The sequence below is a fragment of the Lagopus leucura genome, unplaced genomic scaffold (assembly GCF_019238085.1).
Source record: "Lagopus leucura isolate 7727_CA_CO unplaced genomic scaffold, USGS_WTPT01 Super-Scaffold_100024, whole genome shotgun sequence".
Classification (NCBI taxonomy): domain Eukaryota; kingdom Metazoa; phylum Chordata; class Aves; order Galliformes; family Phasianidae; genus Lagopus; species Lagopus leucura.
Genome location: NW_024962276.1, coordinates 1,932,798 through 1,948,720, shown reverse-complemented (window position 1 = coordinate 1,948,720; position 15,923 = coordinate 1,932,798). Strand labels below are relative to the sequence as shown.

At 48.0% G+C, this 15,923-nt stretch overlaps 1 protein-coding gene across 2 annotated transcripts in view; it reads left to right on the top strand.

Annotated features, from left to right (window-relative positions):
- The first annotated feature begins 6,822 nt into the window (after positions 1–6,822).
- Positions 6,823–15,923, top strand: part of AUTS2 (activator of transcription and developmental regulator AUTS2) — a 660,967-nt gene continuing 651,866 nt past the window's right edge. Inside the window, exon 1 of one of the 2 annotated variants that reach the window (XM_042879514.1) lies at positions 6,823–7,178. In XM_042879514.1, the coding sequence (XP_042735448.1) occupies positions 6,885–7,178 (294 nt within the window). In that variant the 5' untranslated portion in view covers positions 6,823–6,884. The remainder of the gene's footprint in view (positions 7,179–15,923) is intronic. The other variant, XM_042879515.1, reaches the window with a different exon arrangement.

Sequence of the window (15,923 nt, the reverse complement as noted above, 5' to 3'; positions counted from 1 at the left end):
GGATAACCCGGGCTATTGAATTTCACACAGTTCTTCCACATCGTAACCTGTGTCAGGCCAAAACATGCTTTTACTTCAGCATGGGTTTAAAGTGCTGGAAATCCACATTCTGGTGTTTCTTTCACATGCTTTTTGGCTGGGGGAGAGAAGGAGAAATCGAACTTGGTGAGATTGCTGTGATGTACCAGCAGAACTGCTATAGCACGCAATAGCACAAGCTGGACTTGGCACCGTGGAAACACGGTTTGTCTTTTCTGGTAATAAAGGCTGACTGATCTTCAGAGAAGATACATACACTTACTGAATAATTGTGATTGTTTACAATTAAACACTGGTTCCAAATTTCCTCAAAATACATTTGACATTTTAGATTAGATATTCAACAAACTAGGATTGCAGCACCTAAGTTTCCAGGATCCTCTACCCACAATGAACCAATCTGTGATTTATCACTACGCTTTCCAGACTCACCATCAGTACAGCATTTGTTTTATCCAAATGATTTTGAATCACGTTTCCAAACGAGGCATCCTGAACCCCAGGGACACCTGCTTTGCTCCCTGCATTGGATGGATGCAGCCATTTGTGAATATTGATGCAATAGGACAAGGAATCTTGAGCAATTAGAGGCACAGGTTTAGTCAGCTTCTACTGGGTGCTTATTAGCAAATCCCAAGGAAGCAGCAAGATCCAATTTTAAGGGTTTCAGACAAAAACAAACATCCAGAACCTTCTGTGTTCATCTGGCCATGCATGATGAAAACACACAGCTTTATTGCTCATGATTCCCAAACTCTGCAGGGCCCAAGTTCTCACCTGCTATAAATCCGGGCAGATCCATCTGAGTCAATAGATTGAGATCAAAAATCTGATCTTGTTGCTGCTCTGATTTGTTTTTCCTACTAAGAGTAATGATCTTTTTCACGTCATAATTTTATTTTAACCAATTAGGAAAATGAGACATGCAGATTAAAATGATTTTCCTTTTTTGTTCTGGGAAAGCTTGTACTTCTGCTGACGTCATCCATCTCTTTATTTCTTCAATTCCCAGATTTCCCAAGTTATGAGGGATTTTTAAGAAATAGCCATCGATTACGTAATGATTTTTAGTAGATACAAAAATCCAAACCCCATCTCTGGGCTAGCTTGTCTATCTACCAGTGCTTTCATGCAGTAGCTCATGATTGATAAGCCCAGTATTGATAGGGATGGTTGTAACACTGTTCTTATTCCCTGGTGAGAACACAAGAGATTTAGAAGAGTTATTCAGATATTTCCTGTCTTGACCACTGCTGCTGGGAGGATGAGACTCTGGCAACTGCATCAGACTGGTGTTCATCTCCTTCAATCTCTCATCTCTTGCTTTGCTTCATAAACTGCTTGTGTTCTGAGGCATTAAAATGTACACCTCCCTCAACCTCTGTGTAACCAATACAATTGTTACTCTGAAAGTTCTTCATGTCCCTGACCCCAGAGCTGCCCAGTAGCATCCAGTTCCACCATTTTGGTTAGTGCGATTATTTGTGAAAGGAACCTGTTGTCTGCGTACTTCCTCCTGATGGTCTGGAAACTCATTTGTTTCAGTGTTGCCTTCATCCTTATTCTTGAACTACTTTGTTTCTTTCTAAGGGCCATGAGTTTTTCTTGTTGGTTCACTTTGGATGCTCCTTCTTCCTTAACTTTCTGTTTCAAACCACCTTCTAGGAAAATACCTTTCCAAATGCCCAGTCCAGTATTTTGTCACCAACCTAAACTACCTGCCCTTATAAGCAAAATGTATATAAGCAAAACAGTTTGGAGTAAAATTGTTTCTGTTTCATGGAACTGTTTCCCATTCCTCTGCCATCCACACAACCACCCTGGCTTTTATTTTGTACTGCAGCTTTGGTTCTCATTATTTCTTATTCTCATAAATGCACTGTGAGAGCAGGGTTCAAACAATAACAAAATGCCTTTTTTCCCCTTATTTCTCTTTTCTTTTCTTTTCTTTTTTTTTTTTTTTTTTGTGCATTCCCAGATCAAACTCCCAAAATAAGTCACCATCGACACGGCATGCATTCTGCTACTTCAGACTACCCGTCTCCTAAAAGATGCTATCCCCAGAAAAATGTATTTGCCTCCGCTGTTTTAAATCTCTAAATCTTAATACCAAAGCAGAGTGCAAATTACTCTTGCTAGAAGCAAAGTTCTTGCCATTTCCTCAAGCAACAAATTACCTCCTGATTTTCATGTTATTTCAAAATACCCTTCTCAGATAGGCATGCCAGCGGCTAGTCCTGACAAAACCCCTTTTAGTGTTATTAGTGCAGATTTTATTTTGCTCCAGTTCACAATGGCGATGTAGAAATTGCAACTGTTGCTTTTGGTTTGTATTAACATTTCTTTCTTCATTGTTCAGTAGCAAAAAGACCATGAAGTTTTTGGTGTCTGCCTCAGATCAGAAGATTATAGATCTGTTAGTGCACATTCAACCAGTGCCCTTTCTGAGGGTGTTAACCTAACAGCTACAAATACCCAGTTGAATACACTGGTCGTTAACCTCAAAAATCGTGACTCAGCAAGGTACTGCCTTCAGCTTGCAAGACACACAAAGCTGTTTTCTCATGCCAGATGCCAGGCAAGACGTATTTCTAGAGGAAAAGCTTACAGGCAGCCTAAGAACAAATGTGCATGGAGGTGTGCAGCATCATTGCTGGTAAGATCACTTGAAATGCTCAGCTGGACGCAAGAGCACACTGGAGAGAGACCTTCCTGAGCATCTGTCTGAGGTTTTGTGTAATAATAAGGTCTACTTGCCCTCTCTCCCGAATCAATTAAGGTTGATGGAAACGCTCCTGCTGATGTTAGATCAGATCCAGAAAAAAAAGGATAATTTGCCCATGCAATGAAGGTGACCAGCGTTTTTTAATGTTTGATGTTTCTCAGAAGAAAAAAGTTCTGCACTGGAGGATGAGTTAGATGGATTGCTTTTCATCTTTTTTTTGTTTTTGTTTTTTTTTTTCAGCAGACATGCAAATCTAAGGATTTGTTTCTACAAAGAATGTAAAATAAATCGCATATCGTTTCTGTTTTCCATACGTGCATTCAGAAAGAAAACAGACTGAGCAGACTTTCAGCCGTGCAATGAATGTCAGCAGAAACACATCCGACTACAGGTCTCTTAAGTCACTTTAATGGTGATGGATGTGCAGGAAACTATAATCAATTACACTGCCCTGAAAATTGCATAGTTATTTTCCAAAAAGCCCAACAGGTAACAGTTGTTTGATACAGTACAGCTCAATATTTCTCAGAAGACAGAGACCTTGTAATATTTGAGCTTGCCTGTATAAACAAATTGTTTCACTTTAACAATACCTGTACAGCTTCTATATAGTCAGATTATATAGATCTGGCAGGCAACTACAAGTGAGACAGAAGAACCCGAAGCGAGGTAGGGAAATGTAGCTGTTGAATAGAAAGAAATCTGAATAGAGAGATCTAGGGTCAGATCTAGGAGGTGATGTTCTCCAGCTCGATATTTGAGAATGTTTAAAAACTAGCCATGTGCCTCTGCAGTGAGCAGTGTGGCCTTCTGTAAGGTACACACTCCTACGTGATCAGATTACCGATGGCTTTGTACTTCTTTCTGGTTCACACCCATATGCAGCAGCTTAAAAGTCACTGCATAGCACATGGTCAATGTGTGGAAAGAGGTGGCAAAGATGTCTTTTGCCTTCTGGAAAGAGAAACTATATCTGATTCCCATTACTTCATGCAATGGGTTAATACTCTTATTAAAACATATTAAGAATATTGCTTGATCAGAGTGGCTTAAGTGTTTGGGAACAAAGTAAACAACACATTATGCAATCGAGCACAGCATCATCCCTTGAGAGTCAGAGCAGCCCAGAGGGAGACTGCTGGAAAAACACTCAGTGAAGCTCCCAGCCCATGTGTTGCTCTTTGTGGCCCTTCTGGATATCTCCGCAGAGGAATGATTAGCACCTACAGCAGGCAGCAAGAGGCAGACTGAGCAGCCCCTGACAAGCTTCTTGTAGAGATGGATTATTAAATAATTTCCCTTTCTCAGTTTTTCCCCACCTTTATTCTCCAAACTGCAACATCAGCCTGCTGATCTCATGGAGAGAAGGAAACAAAAGCCGTGCTTTCTGAGCCTCTCCCCTGTCTGAAGCACACACCAGATCGGTTCTTCTCATGTTGCTCCTGCTTGCTGTTCCTTGCTCGTTTATTCTTTTCCTTTCCTAGCAAACGTCCTGATCCTCCCAGGTCACAAAACCAGAATACCTTGAGTCAGAATAATCCATAAAGATCACAGAATCTTAGAATGGCCTGGGTTCAAAAGGACTACAATGACCACCTAGTTTCAACCCCCGGCTACGTGCAGGGTCACCAACCAGATCAGGTTGCCCAGAGCCACATCCAGCCTGGCTCTGAATGGCTCCAGGGATGGGGCATCCACAGCCTCCTTGGGCAATCTGTTCCAGTGCCTCACCACCTTCTGTGTGAAAAACTTCCTCCCAATATCCAACCTAAACCTCTCCTGTCTCAGTTTAAGACCGTTCCCCCTTGTCCTATCACTATCCACTCTCATAGACAGCCGCTCCCCTTCCTGTTTATATACTCCCTTCAAGTACTGGAGGGATGATTTAGACCAACTCCTGGCTCCATACAGGGCCACCTAAAACCCAAACCTGACGTCTGAGAACGCTGCCCAAATGCTCCCTGAACTCGAGTGAGTTTGGTGCCATGACCACTTCCCTGGAGAGCCTGTTCCACTGCTTAACCACCCTGTGGTGCAGAACCTTTTTCCGCACCCCCGTCACAGCTTCACACCATTCCCTCACTTGTCACAATCCAATGCCCCTCCAATCCCCCTTGTGTCCCTGCTCTCAGGGTCAGACCTGAGAGCTGTACACACTTTCCTCCCTCTGCTCTTTTCTCTCAGCCCACTGCTCTGGACAGGAGGCAGAGAAGCAGCAGGTGGGAAGGGCAACCACAACAAGCTCGGTTTATTGGACCTGCAATCCTTTCAAACCCTGAGAGGAGGTGGGCAGTACAGGGCTGTGGGACAGAAGGGGCTGTGGGTCTGAGGGCCAGCACAGCAGTGCAGAGGCCATGTCGGAGCACTGCCCCAGAAGAAGGCACAAGTAGATGCTGTCCTTGTGGTGTGGCATGAAAGCCACCATGAAACGCAACCTTTAATTCAAAAGCTTTGTTCCTGGATTTTGGTGACAAGCAGAACCTTGAGCTGCGGGCAGCCCTGGAAGCACAAGGCTAGAAGGGACAGGCACAGCACCCAACCCTGACGGGCGAGCACCTGACGTACAGGTGGGAAAGGCAGAGCGAGGCCAGAAGACGACGGGACAGCACAAACTGAGGAGAAAGTTGGCGGTAAGAGATGAGCAGGGCTCGGGGAAGGCTGCGGGGCGGCAGGGCGGGAAACGAGCAACCGCGAGGAGAGGGGCCGCGGCGGGAAGAGAGGGAGCGGGGACCGCGAGCCGCCCACCCTCCCGCCGCCGAGTGCGCAGGCCCTGCGCGCATGCCCGCAACTTATTTCGCGCGGCCGGGGCGCTGCATTTCACGCGGCGCCGAGCGGTGGAGAGGGGAAGCGGGCGGGGCGGCGGCGACGCCACGTGACCGGCGCGGGCGCGGGGCCGGGCGGCCGCTGGGGGCCACCACTGCCATCCGCCCCGCGCCGTGCGCGGCCGTGCGGCTCCCGGCGGCTGCTGCCTCCGCCGGGCCGGGGGGGCCCGCAGCCGGGGCGAGGCGAGGGCGGCGGCGGAAAGCACAACCCCGCTGGTGCCGTCCCCGCTGGAGCGTATTTGAGCCTCATCAGCACCTCTGTTATTTTTTTTTTCCTTTTTTTTTTTTTTTTTTTTTTTTTCTTCCTATTCTTCTGCTTCTCGTGGTTATTTTTGGGGAGGGGGCCGCCGCCTCTCCGCTCGGATTTATTGTCACCAGCCCCCCTCCTTTCCTTCTCTCCCCCGTCCCCTTCTCCTCCACAATTAATCCGATGAATTTACCGTGATTGATCCGTATTAATAGCCGGGGTGGGTGGGCGTGTTTTGCTGCTTTTTCTCTTATTTCCCCCCACCTCTCTTTTTTATTGTTTGGTTCTGGGTTCGGAGGGGCCGGGCCGGGTTCCCAGTTCCGCGTCCCTCCCCGGTCGGTGCCTTGAGAACATCGCATCTGGACGCCGCGATCATTGTGCGAGCGGAGATAAAGAGCGGAGCGGGGGCGGCCGCACCCCCGCGCAGCGCCGCGCACCCGCAGATTTATTTATTATTTTTAAAAAATATTTTTATTATTTTCCCCACCCACCCCCTCCTTGGAACTTCTTTTAGTTGGGGAAGGAAAGGAAGAAAGGAAATAAATTTTGTGCAAGGAAATACTCTCAGCTCCCTCCTTCCAGCGGGTCTCTCCTTTCTTTATTTCTTCCCCCCTCCCCTCTTTTCTGCTTTTTTCCCCTCTTTCGGCGATCCGCGCCCTCCCAGCCCCGATCAAAGCATTCCGCTATTCTGATTTATTGCCTGCTCGGTGAGGCTGCTTTTTTTTTTTTTTTTTCGCTTTTTTTTTTTTTTTTTTTCTCGCTGCATTTTTTTTTTTATTTTATTTTTTTTTTTTTTACAAAGGCGACCTGAGATCAGCCATTACTTTCCTTGGCTCGCTCGTAGGAATCTCTTACATTTGGTGCTTTGCCGCTGGTGGTGGTGGAACCGCGCTCGGATTCTTTCATCCCCCCCCACCCCCTTTCCGCCCTCTCCTCCCTCCTTCCCTCGCTCCCTCCCTCCCTCCCCCGTTATTCCGCCGGGGGAGAGCCGGATTTGTGCCCGCGGTGGGGCGGGGGGGGACGAGAGCGAGAGGGAGAGCCGCCGAGAGACATGGATGGCCCGGCGCGATGCAACGGGCTTCGGAAGAAGCGGCGATCGCGGTCCCAGCGCGACCGGGAGCGGCGAGCCCAGGGCGGGCGGCGCGGCGCTGCCGCCGGAGGGGCTCCCGGCCCCGGGGCCGCCCCGGCGCTCTCCTCCTCGGGCTCCGAGAAGGAAGACAATGGGCCCCCACCGCCGTCCCGGCCGCGGCCCCCCCGGAGGAAGCGGCGGGAGTCGTCCTCGGCCGAAGAGGACATTATCGACGGTTTCGCGATGTCCAGCTTCGTCACTTTCGAGGCGCTGGAGGTAGGAGCGGCGCCGCTTTGTGTGCGCCTCATTGTGTGCGGGGGCAGCCGCGGGGGGGCCCCCGCCCCGACGCCGCCGCCGTCGCCTCCGCCGCCGCGGCCCCCGCCCGCTCCCCCGGGCCGAGGTCCGTTCCCCCGCCGCCTCCTTCCCCCCCCTCCTCCCCCATCGCCTCCACTCCGGCATCGGGGCTCCGCGCTGCCCGCTCCCCGCCCGCCCCCCGCGGACACCTGCAGCGCGGCGGCCGCTCCCGGCGGAGGCTGAGGCGGCGGATCGGGGCTCCCCCCCCCTCCCCCCCGCTTCGTTCCCCGTTCAAACTTTTCTCTCCGGGTGTCCCGGGGCGTACCCCCCCTCCCCCCACCTTCTCCTCCCCCTCGTGTCCGGCCTGTCACCGGCGGGTCGGTGCTTCCCCGCGGAGGGGCAGCGCCCGGTCTCGGCCTGCCCGGCCCCGGCCACCGTGGGCAGCCCGGGGGTGCGGCGGGGTGAAGGGCTTTGTTGTGCGGAACTTCTGCCTGGGAGAAGTTTGTGCGGTGAAAGGCGGATTGATTTGGGTTTATGTGCTCTGGAATCACAACTGGAACAATTATGAACTGTCAAAATAAATGCGAAGATGAAGCTGATTGTTTAACAAAAAAATGTGTGTTGCTCTGAAGCTGTTTCAATATTTAGCCAGGAAGGCTTGCTGGCATTTTCTGGTGTGGTTTTCTTTTCTCTTTGTTCTTTTCTGAATTATTATTTATTTCTTGGAGCCAGAGTTTGTCCTTGGTTACACCTGCATCAACCCAGAGCGGTGTCTGGGAAAGAGCTCGCTGTGCTGTGATGGAAGGGTTGTGCACTCTGGACCCCTGCGCCCAGCCCATGGCGGTGTGATGGAAGTGTGGGCAGTGCTTCAGCTCTGCTTCCCACCTGGGCTCCTGTCTGTGGGTGCCATGCTCCAGCCAAGGGAGCGGTGTGTGTTTGTCAGCAAGAGTGGGATTTGCAAGCAGAGGTTTTGGACAAATTCCTGTTTTTTCCTCCCAGCAAAGCCCCAGTTCGTGTTGTTATGGGGTTTTATGGGAATATGGACCGGAGAATTTGGCCGACGTGGTTTTTGGAGGGGAAGTGGAGAGCAAGTTTTATGGTCAGAGCTTGGTTGGATGTTTTAGAAGATCTCCTGACTGTGTTTCACTTATGTATTTTTTTATTTATTTTCCACTTGAACTCCGACTAATTGCTCTTTTTGCAAAGCCAGGAGTGGCTCCTGCATGCATCCGTCCCACCGCAATCCCATATCGCTAAAAAGGAGCGCAGAAACATTACCCAGTTCTGCCAGCTAATATCATGTTCAGATAAAACAATAGCTCGCACACTGAGACTTGACATACTTTTAATGTTCATGTGATAGGTGGCACATTTTGACCTAACGATTTCATGCTGCGTTGAGAAATAATGTCACAAAATCGTTGTTAGGTGCTTCTCCCTGCAGCTCGGTGTATGTGTTGAAGAAGTTGTTTCCAAGGATCAGAGGGAGATGAAGGTGTCTCAGGCAGAAGCCCAGTGGCAGGAGTTGCAGTGTGCTGAATTGCTCACTGTGGTTTCAGCATTGAGGAGGAGGTTGGGTTGCTATAGGAGCTGTGTCCCAGTGCTGGTGGGATGCTCAGGTTTGCGTGTCAACTCGTGTTGGAGGCAGGAAGCCCTGGTGCTGTGGAGAGGCGTCCTGGTGTGTGTGTGCCTCGTGCTTTGCATCTGCTTTGGGCTCTTTGGATGCTTTTCCACAGGTTCTGGAGGACTTTTGTGCCCCGCACATGATCAGATTGCCCTAGTGCTTTGTGTTGGACTTCAGCTTGTCCCCAGGCTTAGCATGGCTGAGTGTGCTGAGACAGAGGGTGTTTTGGCTGCTCTATGAAGAGCAGTGGGTGGAACTGGTGTACACCTCTGGGAGAACTGAACCTGCGTGCAGGGGTAGGCTGGCACAGGAGGGGCTGCGGGCACGGGACTGAGCTCTGTGCTGATGAGGACATCTGTGCAGCAGGAGGTGTGGGACTCTTATGAGTGCTGTGAATGAGAACAAGGATTTCCATGTGGCTTCATTTTGCCTGACCTTTCCTGAATGCTTTATGTTGGGGTGACTGGAAAAGCCCGAACTGTGCCAAGTGCCTGGCTGTGAGGCTCATGGACAGTGAGGAGACACAGGTGCTGTACAAGAAGGTGCATCTGACGTCTGTTGTGGTTCCACCAGGAATCATTGTGTCTGTTAACACACCAGTAATGAGTACACTGATAAAAGTTCCCATCCTTTGAAGCAAAATTATCTTTTTAACCAGCTCCCACTGCTGGAGCTGTGTTCCTGTCCAGGTGTCAGCAGCCAGTGCTGCTGGGGCCTGAGTTGCTCGGTGTGGGCACAGAGGCCTCCCGCTTCTGGTTATTTTTCTCTGGGCTTGGAGCCTGTGCCTCCATCTGTAATGTCTGCGTGGGGAGCACTGGGGAAAAGTAGAAGGGAGTGAAGACACTGTGCTCTCATTGTTGATTTTTGGTTGTTTTCTAGGAGCGACAGTTGAGGAAATCCAGTGTTGTTGGTGATTGTGGCCGGGCCAGCCCTCACGTGGCCTTGTCAGGCTCTGAAGGAGCACTGGGTGCTGTAGGCAGCACCAGGGCACCCATAGCCTTCTGCAGCCACTGTGCTGTGCTGAACGAGCAGCCCTGCAGCTTGGCCTGGATCTGTGAGCAGCCTTGCGGCGTGTTTCGCTCTCTGTTGGTTCCTGGCCTTGTCAAATCTCTCAGCCTGTAAGAGGTGCCTGTGCTTGGTGTGATGGTGTGATGGTGTCCTGTCAGCCCAACAGCACAGCATTCCCAAACCCCTGTGGATGCGGGTTTGCTGCCATGTTCACCTCCCTCTGTGCCCTGGCAGCAGGCCGACGTGACAGGGCTGTTGGCACGCAGCGGTGAAGATGGTTTACGTGATGAGAAATGAAATCTGACCTGAATGTTAAGATAGCTTAAAGCCTGGGAAGTACTTCGTGTTTCCTGAGTCAGCTCTGGCCATCCCCACAGAGTAAGCACTTGGTTTCAGGTTTTCTGAGAGCTGAGGAAGGTAATGAGTTTTTTCTGCGGATGTTTGTTTAGCTTCAGCTTGGGCAGTTTGTCTGACAAGCCTGAAATGGGACACGGATATCTATAAAGCCCTCGCTCGTGGGGCAGAGAGGGGTGAGCTTGTGTTTAAAGGGGACTTTTGTTTCGTAAGAGCGACACAGTCCCTTGCCATGTGCACACTGAGCTGATTTCTGTTCAGCATTTTGAGACCGTGCTAAATTATTGTCAGGTAAAGCCCAATATAATTAATTACGAATGAGAAATGCTGACAAATATTTGTCAAGGAGCTGTTTAATGAGCTTCATATTTAGTGTCAGATGATTCCATCCACTGAGTGTAAATAATTTTTTAGCAGTTGTTCTTCTGAGTTGGTGTGATCGAGGGAGATGTTAGCTATGGCAGTTCTATCAGATGGATAAAATAATACAGGACTAGATGGAGTCAAGCTGAATAGCTGATGGGGCTTTTAAATAGAGACACTGCTGATGCACAAACAAAAAGTGGAAATAACAGGAAGGTTTTGAAGATACTGTGGTTTAAACAGTGTGTCTGTACTGTGTATACAGACAGTGTAGCACCATATATGCTCCTGAAGGCAGGAGTTTGCTTTGATGCCCATTGCTGTGCACAGCCCACTGGTATCACTCATGGACTGTCTTTGTGACAGTAGGAGGTTGGGGCTGGACACCAGCATGATGACTTGCAGAGATATTTCTCCTCGGATCATTCCGTTCACACCAGCCTTCAGCTGGCATGATTAACCTGTTTACGTAAATTCTCTGAGATTTCAACAGTTTGTTCTGCCTTGTCTCTATCCTTTCATATTTCAAGAGGAATTTGATCCTCATGCCTTACTGCAGCAGCATCATAACATCAGATGTTTGCTCAGTGCTGTCAGCAAATCTTGGTAGCCCTCCTTGTATTTGTTGACTGCTTAGATGTGTCTGTGTTTGTCCTGCTCTCTGTTTGCACATTCAAGTCTTCAGATTTAGTCCAGCAGAGAAGAGAAGGTAATAACTAAATGAAGATATCTGTGGATGGCGAGTGGCGTTAGGTCTGGTGTGACACAGGGATATCATACAAAGCAATGTGTTTATTATTTTCACTGTGTGCTTAGAGGAAGCAGTAAATTGACCTGAGATCAAATTTTGAGATAACCTTGACAGAGCAGCTACGTCTCTTGATGAAAACCCTCTGCGACCAGAGCTGGAGCATCTGCAACCAGAACTGAAACTGGGGCTGATAACAGCAGGATGCGCGTTCCACCAGAGGAACCTCTTGGGTAATTTTGGAAAGCTGCATTGCTGTAATTTGGGCATGTGAATAAAAGCTTGATGCTTCTCTGGGAAGCTGGACACCCCCGGCTCCCCCTGACTCACAGGCGGATGGAGAGCTGATGCGGTCTCTTTGCAGAATGACAGAGGATTGCTATCTTTGTGTAAGTATTCTTTTAAACTCTTGAAGGTAACAAAGAAACTAAGGTGGGGATTTTTCCCTTTCCCATGGGTGGTAGCAGGAGACACAATGGCCATGAGTTAAAGAAGTAAGAGTTTAAACTATACGGACAATTTCTTTAGATAGACACGATTCAAGTAGTCTCTGCTGGCCCCGCTCTTTAAGATTAACATTAATGGGAATTATACCACATATCAATAGGACAAAAGACACTCTTATCCTTTTTTTATCTTGGCATCTTTTTTTTTTTTTTTTTTTTTTTTTTTTCCCCAGCTATTTGCTTGGGAAAGTAAGCCCTTTCTCATTAAATATCTCTCGCCTCTGCTGGGACAAGGGAGTGTAAAAAAAATAGGTTTCTAAAGTAAGGGTAAAGGATCAGGAACTTGGTAGAGAAAGGCAAAAAAAAAAAAAAAAAAAAAAAATCAGCAGAAAGACATCAAGGGGCTGAGTAATTGAAAGATTGAGTTACAATGCTGAGATCAATAGAGACATATTGGCAACTGGATGGGAACACGGTGAACCAAAGGGAGATGTTGTTCCTTGAGGCTGCAGGTGGGATCTGTGTATGCAGATGTGCCCTGGTAGAGCCTGCACTGCCAGGGGGAACGCTCAGCACAACGTGCCCCTGCTTAAACAGCAACACACCTGGTGTCTGCTCAGCTAGGAGGGAGGCAGGCGGATTCCTCACTGGATCAGGTGGCCCTTTTCCCCCTGTTTCTCTGTTGCTACGCTTCCATTATTTTAAAGGACTGTTTCTATCAGTTTGAGTGAAGACCCTACTGCATTACACCGGGGGTCTGACCTGCAGCTTCGTAATTATCTGCAGCTAAATTAGAAGTTCAATCTTTGTTCTCAGCAACAATAAGTTGAGTCAGATAGGTTTTAAAAATAGCCCAAGCTCAAGTTTAGCAAGTCTCAAACGCAATTAATAAAAGGGTAATGGAATTAGGAAGTTGTGGGCTGAGATGTGGCATTTTTAACTCTGACTTTCCCTTGACTTGAGTTGCAGCGTTCTGCTGAGGCTGTGTCACGCTGGTTCTGCCAGGGAAACGGCTTGCTCTGTTTCCCTGTGTTCCTGTACATCATCCTTATGGCTTATCAGTTCAGTATCTCTGTTCTTCTTGGGTTTGGCTGTGTGTGCGCCACAAATTACCAGCTGCATGCATTCCTTGTGCAGTCAGTTTGTTGTCATTTTGACTGGATGCCAAGCCATGGCGAAGACCACTTCAGAACATCATAGTCCTCTAAACTCCTTTGTTGTAAAACGGATATTATGAAAATCCACTCCGTAAGTAATGAGAAATGCCTAATGCAGGTAGGGATTTGTTTTGCTGTAGCAAGAGAACGTGAGGTGGCAAATTGTTGGAGCCCTGGCTCAGCTCTGCTCTTCTCTTTGCCTTTAAGTAGTGCGTTACCTTAATATCTTGAGATTTTTCTCCTTGTATCTTGGCAACACCGCAGCTGAAGTTTGCACGCTGATGTGCTGGAGGAGGAGAAGGCTTTAACCAAAGGGGTAAATCTTCAGTCTGGTAAATGCTGTAGGGAGGGCTTTGGTTCTGCGCCCTGCCCACAGCGGTGTACAAGTCAGCAGAAAAAGCACGATATTCCCTGGTACTGTGTGTATTTGTGGCTTCTTCCCTGTCAGGTGTAATGTGATCGTGTTGCATGGCATACACTGTGTGTGGATTTCCTGGGATTTTGTTTGGTGCATATCCTGGTCCTCCTGGTTCCAGAATCTATCTGGTCAGACAGATGTGATGGGTGTGCAGAGGTGTGCTAATATCTGATGTATCTGAGCGTGGGTTGTGCAGTGCTGAGTGATGCACGGATGGGATGAATACCTTATGTCCAAATGGGAGCAGTTGCTTCCCGGCCATGCAGAAGATTGATTTCATGTTCAGAAGTGATCTCTGTTACTCAGTCTTGTACATGTTTGCCGGCTTCACAAAGTGGAAGCTGCTTCTCCTCTAGAACCAGCGCTTCTATAAATTGCATCTTCTTGTGATTTTATTCGGTAGCAAAAGGGAATTGTTGGCTCAGGAATAAAACTACCATCAACCTGTCTCTTCTATCCTTGAGCCCAGGGGGTGCCTGGTACAAAAAGAGGTGTCCAAGAGTGGCTAGAGGCTCTGCTGCTGGCTTGGCTCCCGGCAGCTTTCCTCATCTTCCTCTGGGCTTCTGCACACCTACCTGCCTGTACTGCATCTCTCTGGAGGGTGCTGGGAGCATCCTTTGGGGGTCCACATAGGAGGTGTGGGAAGGTGTGCAACATCTGGCCAGCTGTGCCCAGCAGGCAGCGAAAGTGGCTGTGACCTCAGAGGAGAACCGTGGTGAGGAGGTGAAGGAAGAAGTGCTGCTGTTGGGGATGATTTGTGTTGCAACTCAGTTAGTGTTGTGGGTTTTAATGCACATCAAGGGCACTTTGACCTTTGAATGGAATCTTTGGTGTGAAATTGGGGCTTTTGTCCCTTCTTTTTTTCTCATAAAGAAATTCAAAATAAATACTGAAAATCAAAACCGTCTGTTTGGAGGGGACCGAATTGCCTCCCTTTGTTTTATGTGATTTGGATATTACCAAACGATTAAAAGTCCTAGTAATTTTTACTGCCTGGCTATTTTGCTTATGGGCAGGGACTCTTTCGTCATTAGTCACTTTAACTATGGAAAAAAATAATAAAAATGCAATTAATGTAGCTCAGCAGCTGAGTCGGCTGGAGCCTTTTTTTTTTTTTTTTAATTCAAAAAAAGTAAATTTTAATGAGTCCTGGGATCAGAAAGATACATCTGGTGGATGGACCTGCCAAGTTTTCAACCTCAGAATGTGTGTTGAAAAACTCAGTGAATTATGTAGCTACAAAAGTGGATCTTTGCATGTTTATAAGACCTCAGTGCAATCTCCCTATATTTGCCTAATGACAAACAGACGTTCTCACAGAGTTGCAACCCAGAAGGACACGCATATGCTGAAAGGGCTCTGTGAGCTGATAGTGTTTGCATCAGAATGCTGCTAGCAAGGGGATTGTAGCAGATTCATTAAATTAAACAAATAAAATACGTACATCTTGGTCTTGGATGAAAGGAAATAGAATGAAGAGAATAGGGAAGGGGGAGAGGCGAGGAAGCACTGAAACTTTAAATGTACATGACGTGTGGGCTGCCATAGTGTGCCTCCACTGCTGAACCAGAAAATGTATAACAACTGTTTGTCATGTGTGTGTATTTATAGCCATTCACGTAATGAGGAAGTTTCATGAGGTTGTAATAACATATCAAGATGGATGTAATTAAAAGAGAAGCAAATTGACACCTCTAGATTAAAGGCAAACTCTAAACTAATACACCTGTACGCTGTCACTTATGTATTAGTTGTCTGGGGCAGCCTGCCAGATATGCAAATAAAAAGGCATTGGCACATTTCCTTGGATGTGTGGTTGTGAAAAGCCAACTATTTAATTTTACCTGGCCCTGCTCAGGTTTGTTGCGACAGCGGGGTTCATTAGTTGGGTGTCGCTGGTGCTTTGTGGCTGGAAGGGGGAAAATGGTGCGGAGGGTTGGGGGAAGGAGTGTGAATACGGTGTGGGTGGGCAGAGAGGAATGGTCTTTGGGTGGCGTCTCACCTTAGGAAAGGTGTCTGTGCACTGCTGTGGGTCTCTCTGAACTCACTGACAAACTCCTGAGTGAGCTCAGGTAAACGCTTGTGGAAGCTGTGCTTTGGTTCTCTCGGTCACTTCTTCTCAGTAAGGAAATATATATGAAATATATGTTTTAGGGACATTGAAGCAACACAAATTGTATGTGAAATGGCAATGAAGCATCTTAGCAATTTTGTATAAATAGCGTTTTTTCAACTTGTTCACTTTGCAGAAACCCAGCATTTCTCCAGCAGTGCTTGGACGCCGGTGTGCAGAATTTCAGCCCGCAGTCACTGGTTTTACTCAGAATTAATTTTCCTGGAGTTCTTCGAGGTAGTCTGCATTAGTGCTGATGTGAGATGGTGTGTTGGGCATGGAGCAGCACGGGGATGATTTGCATTGTTAGCTGCAGGCAGGTGAATGGAAGTGCCAGGCTTTCCTTGGGGTGATTCCGTGCTGCAGAGGTGGCTGCACAGTGCAGCTGTGCTCCGGTGCTGCCTGCACTGACGATCCAGTGGACATGCTTTGCTGCTGAATCAGTCTCCTTTTTCAATGCATCTGGACGTTAGAGTTCAACCATATGATGTAGCGT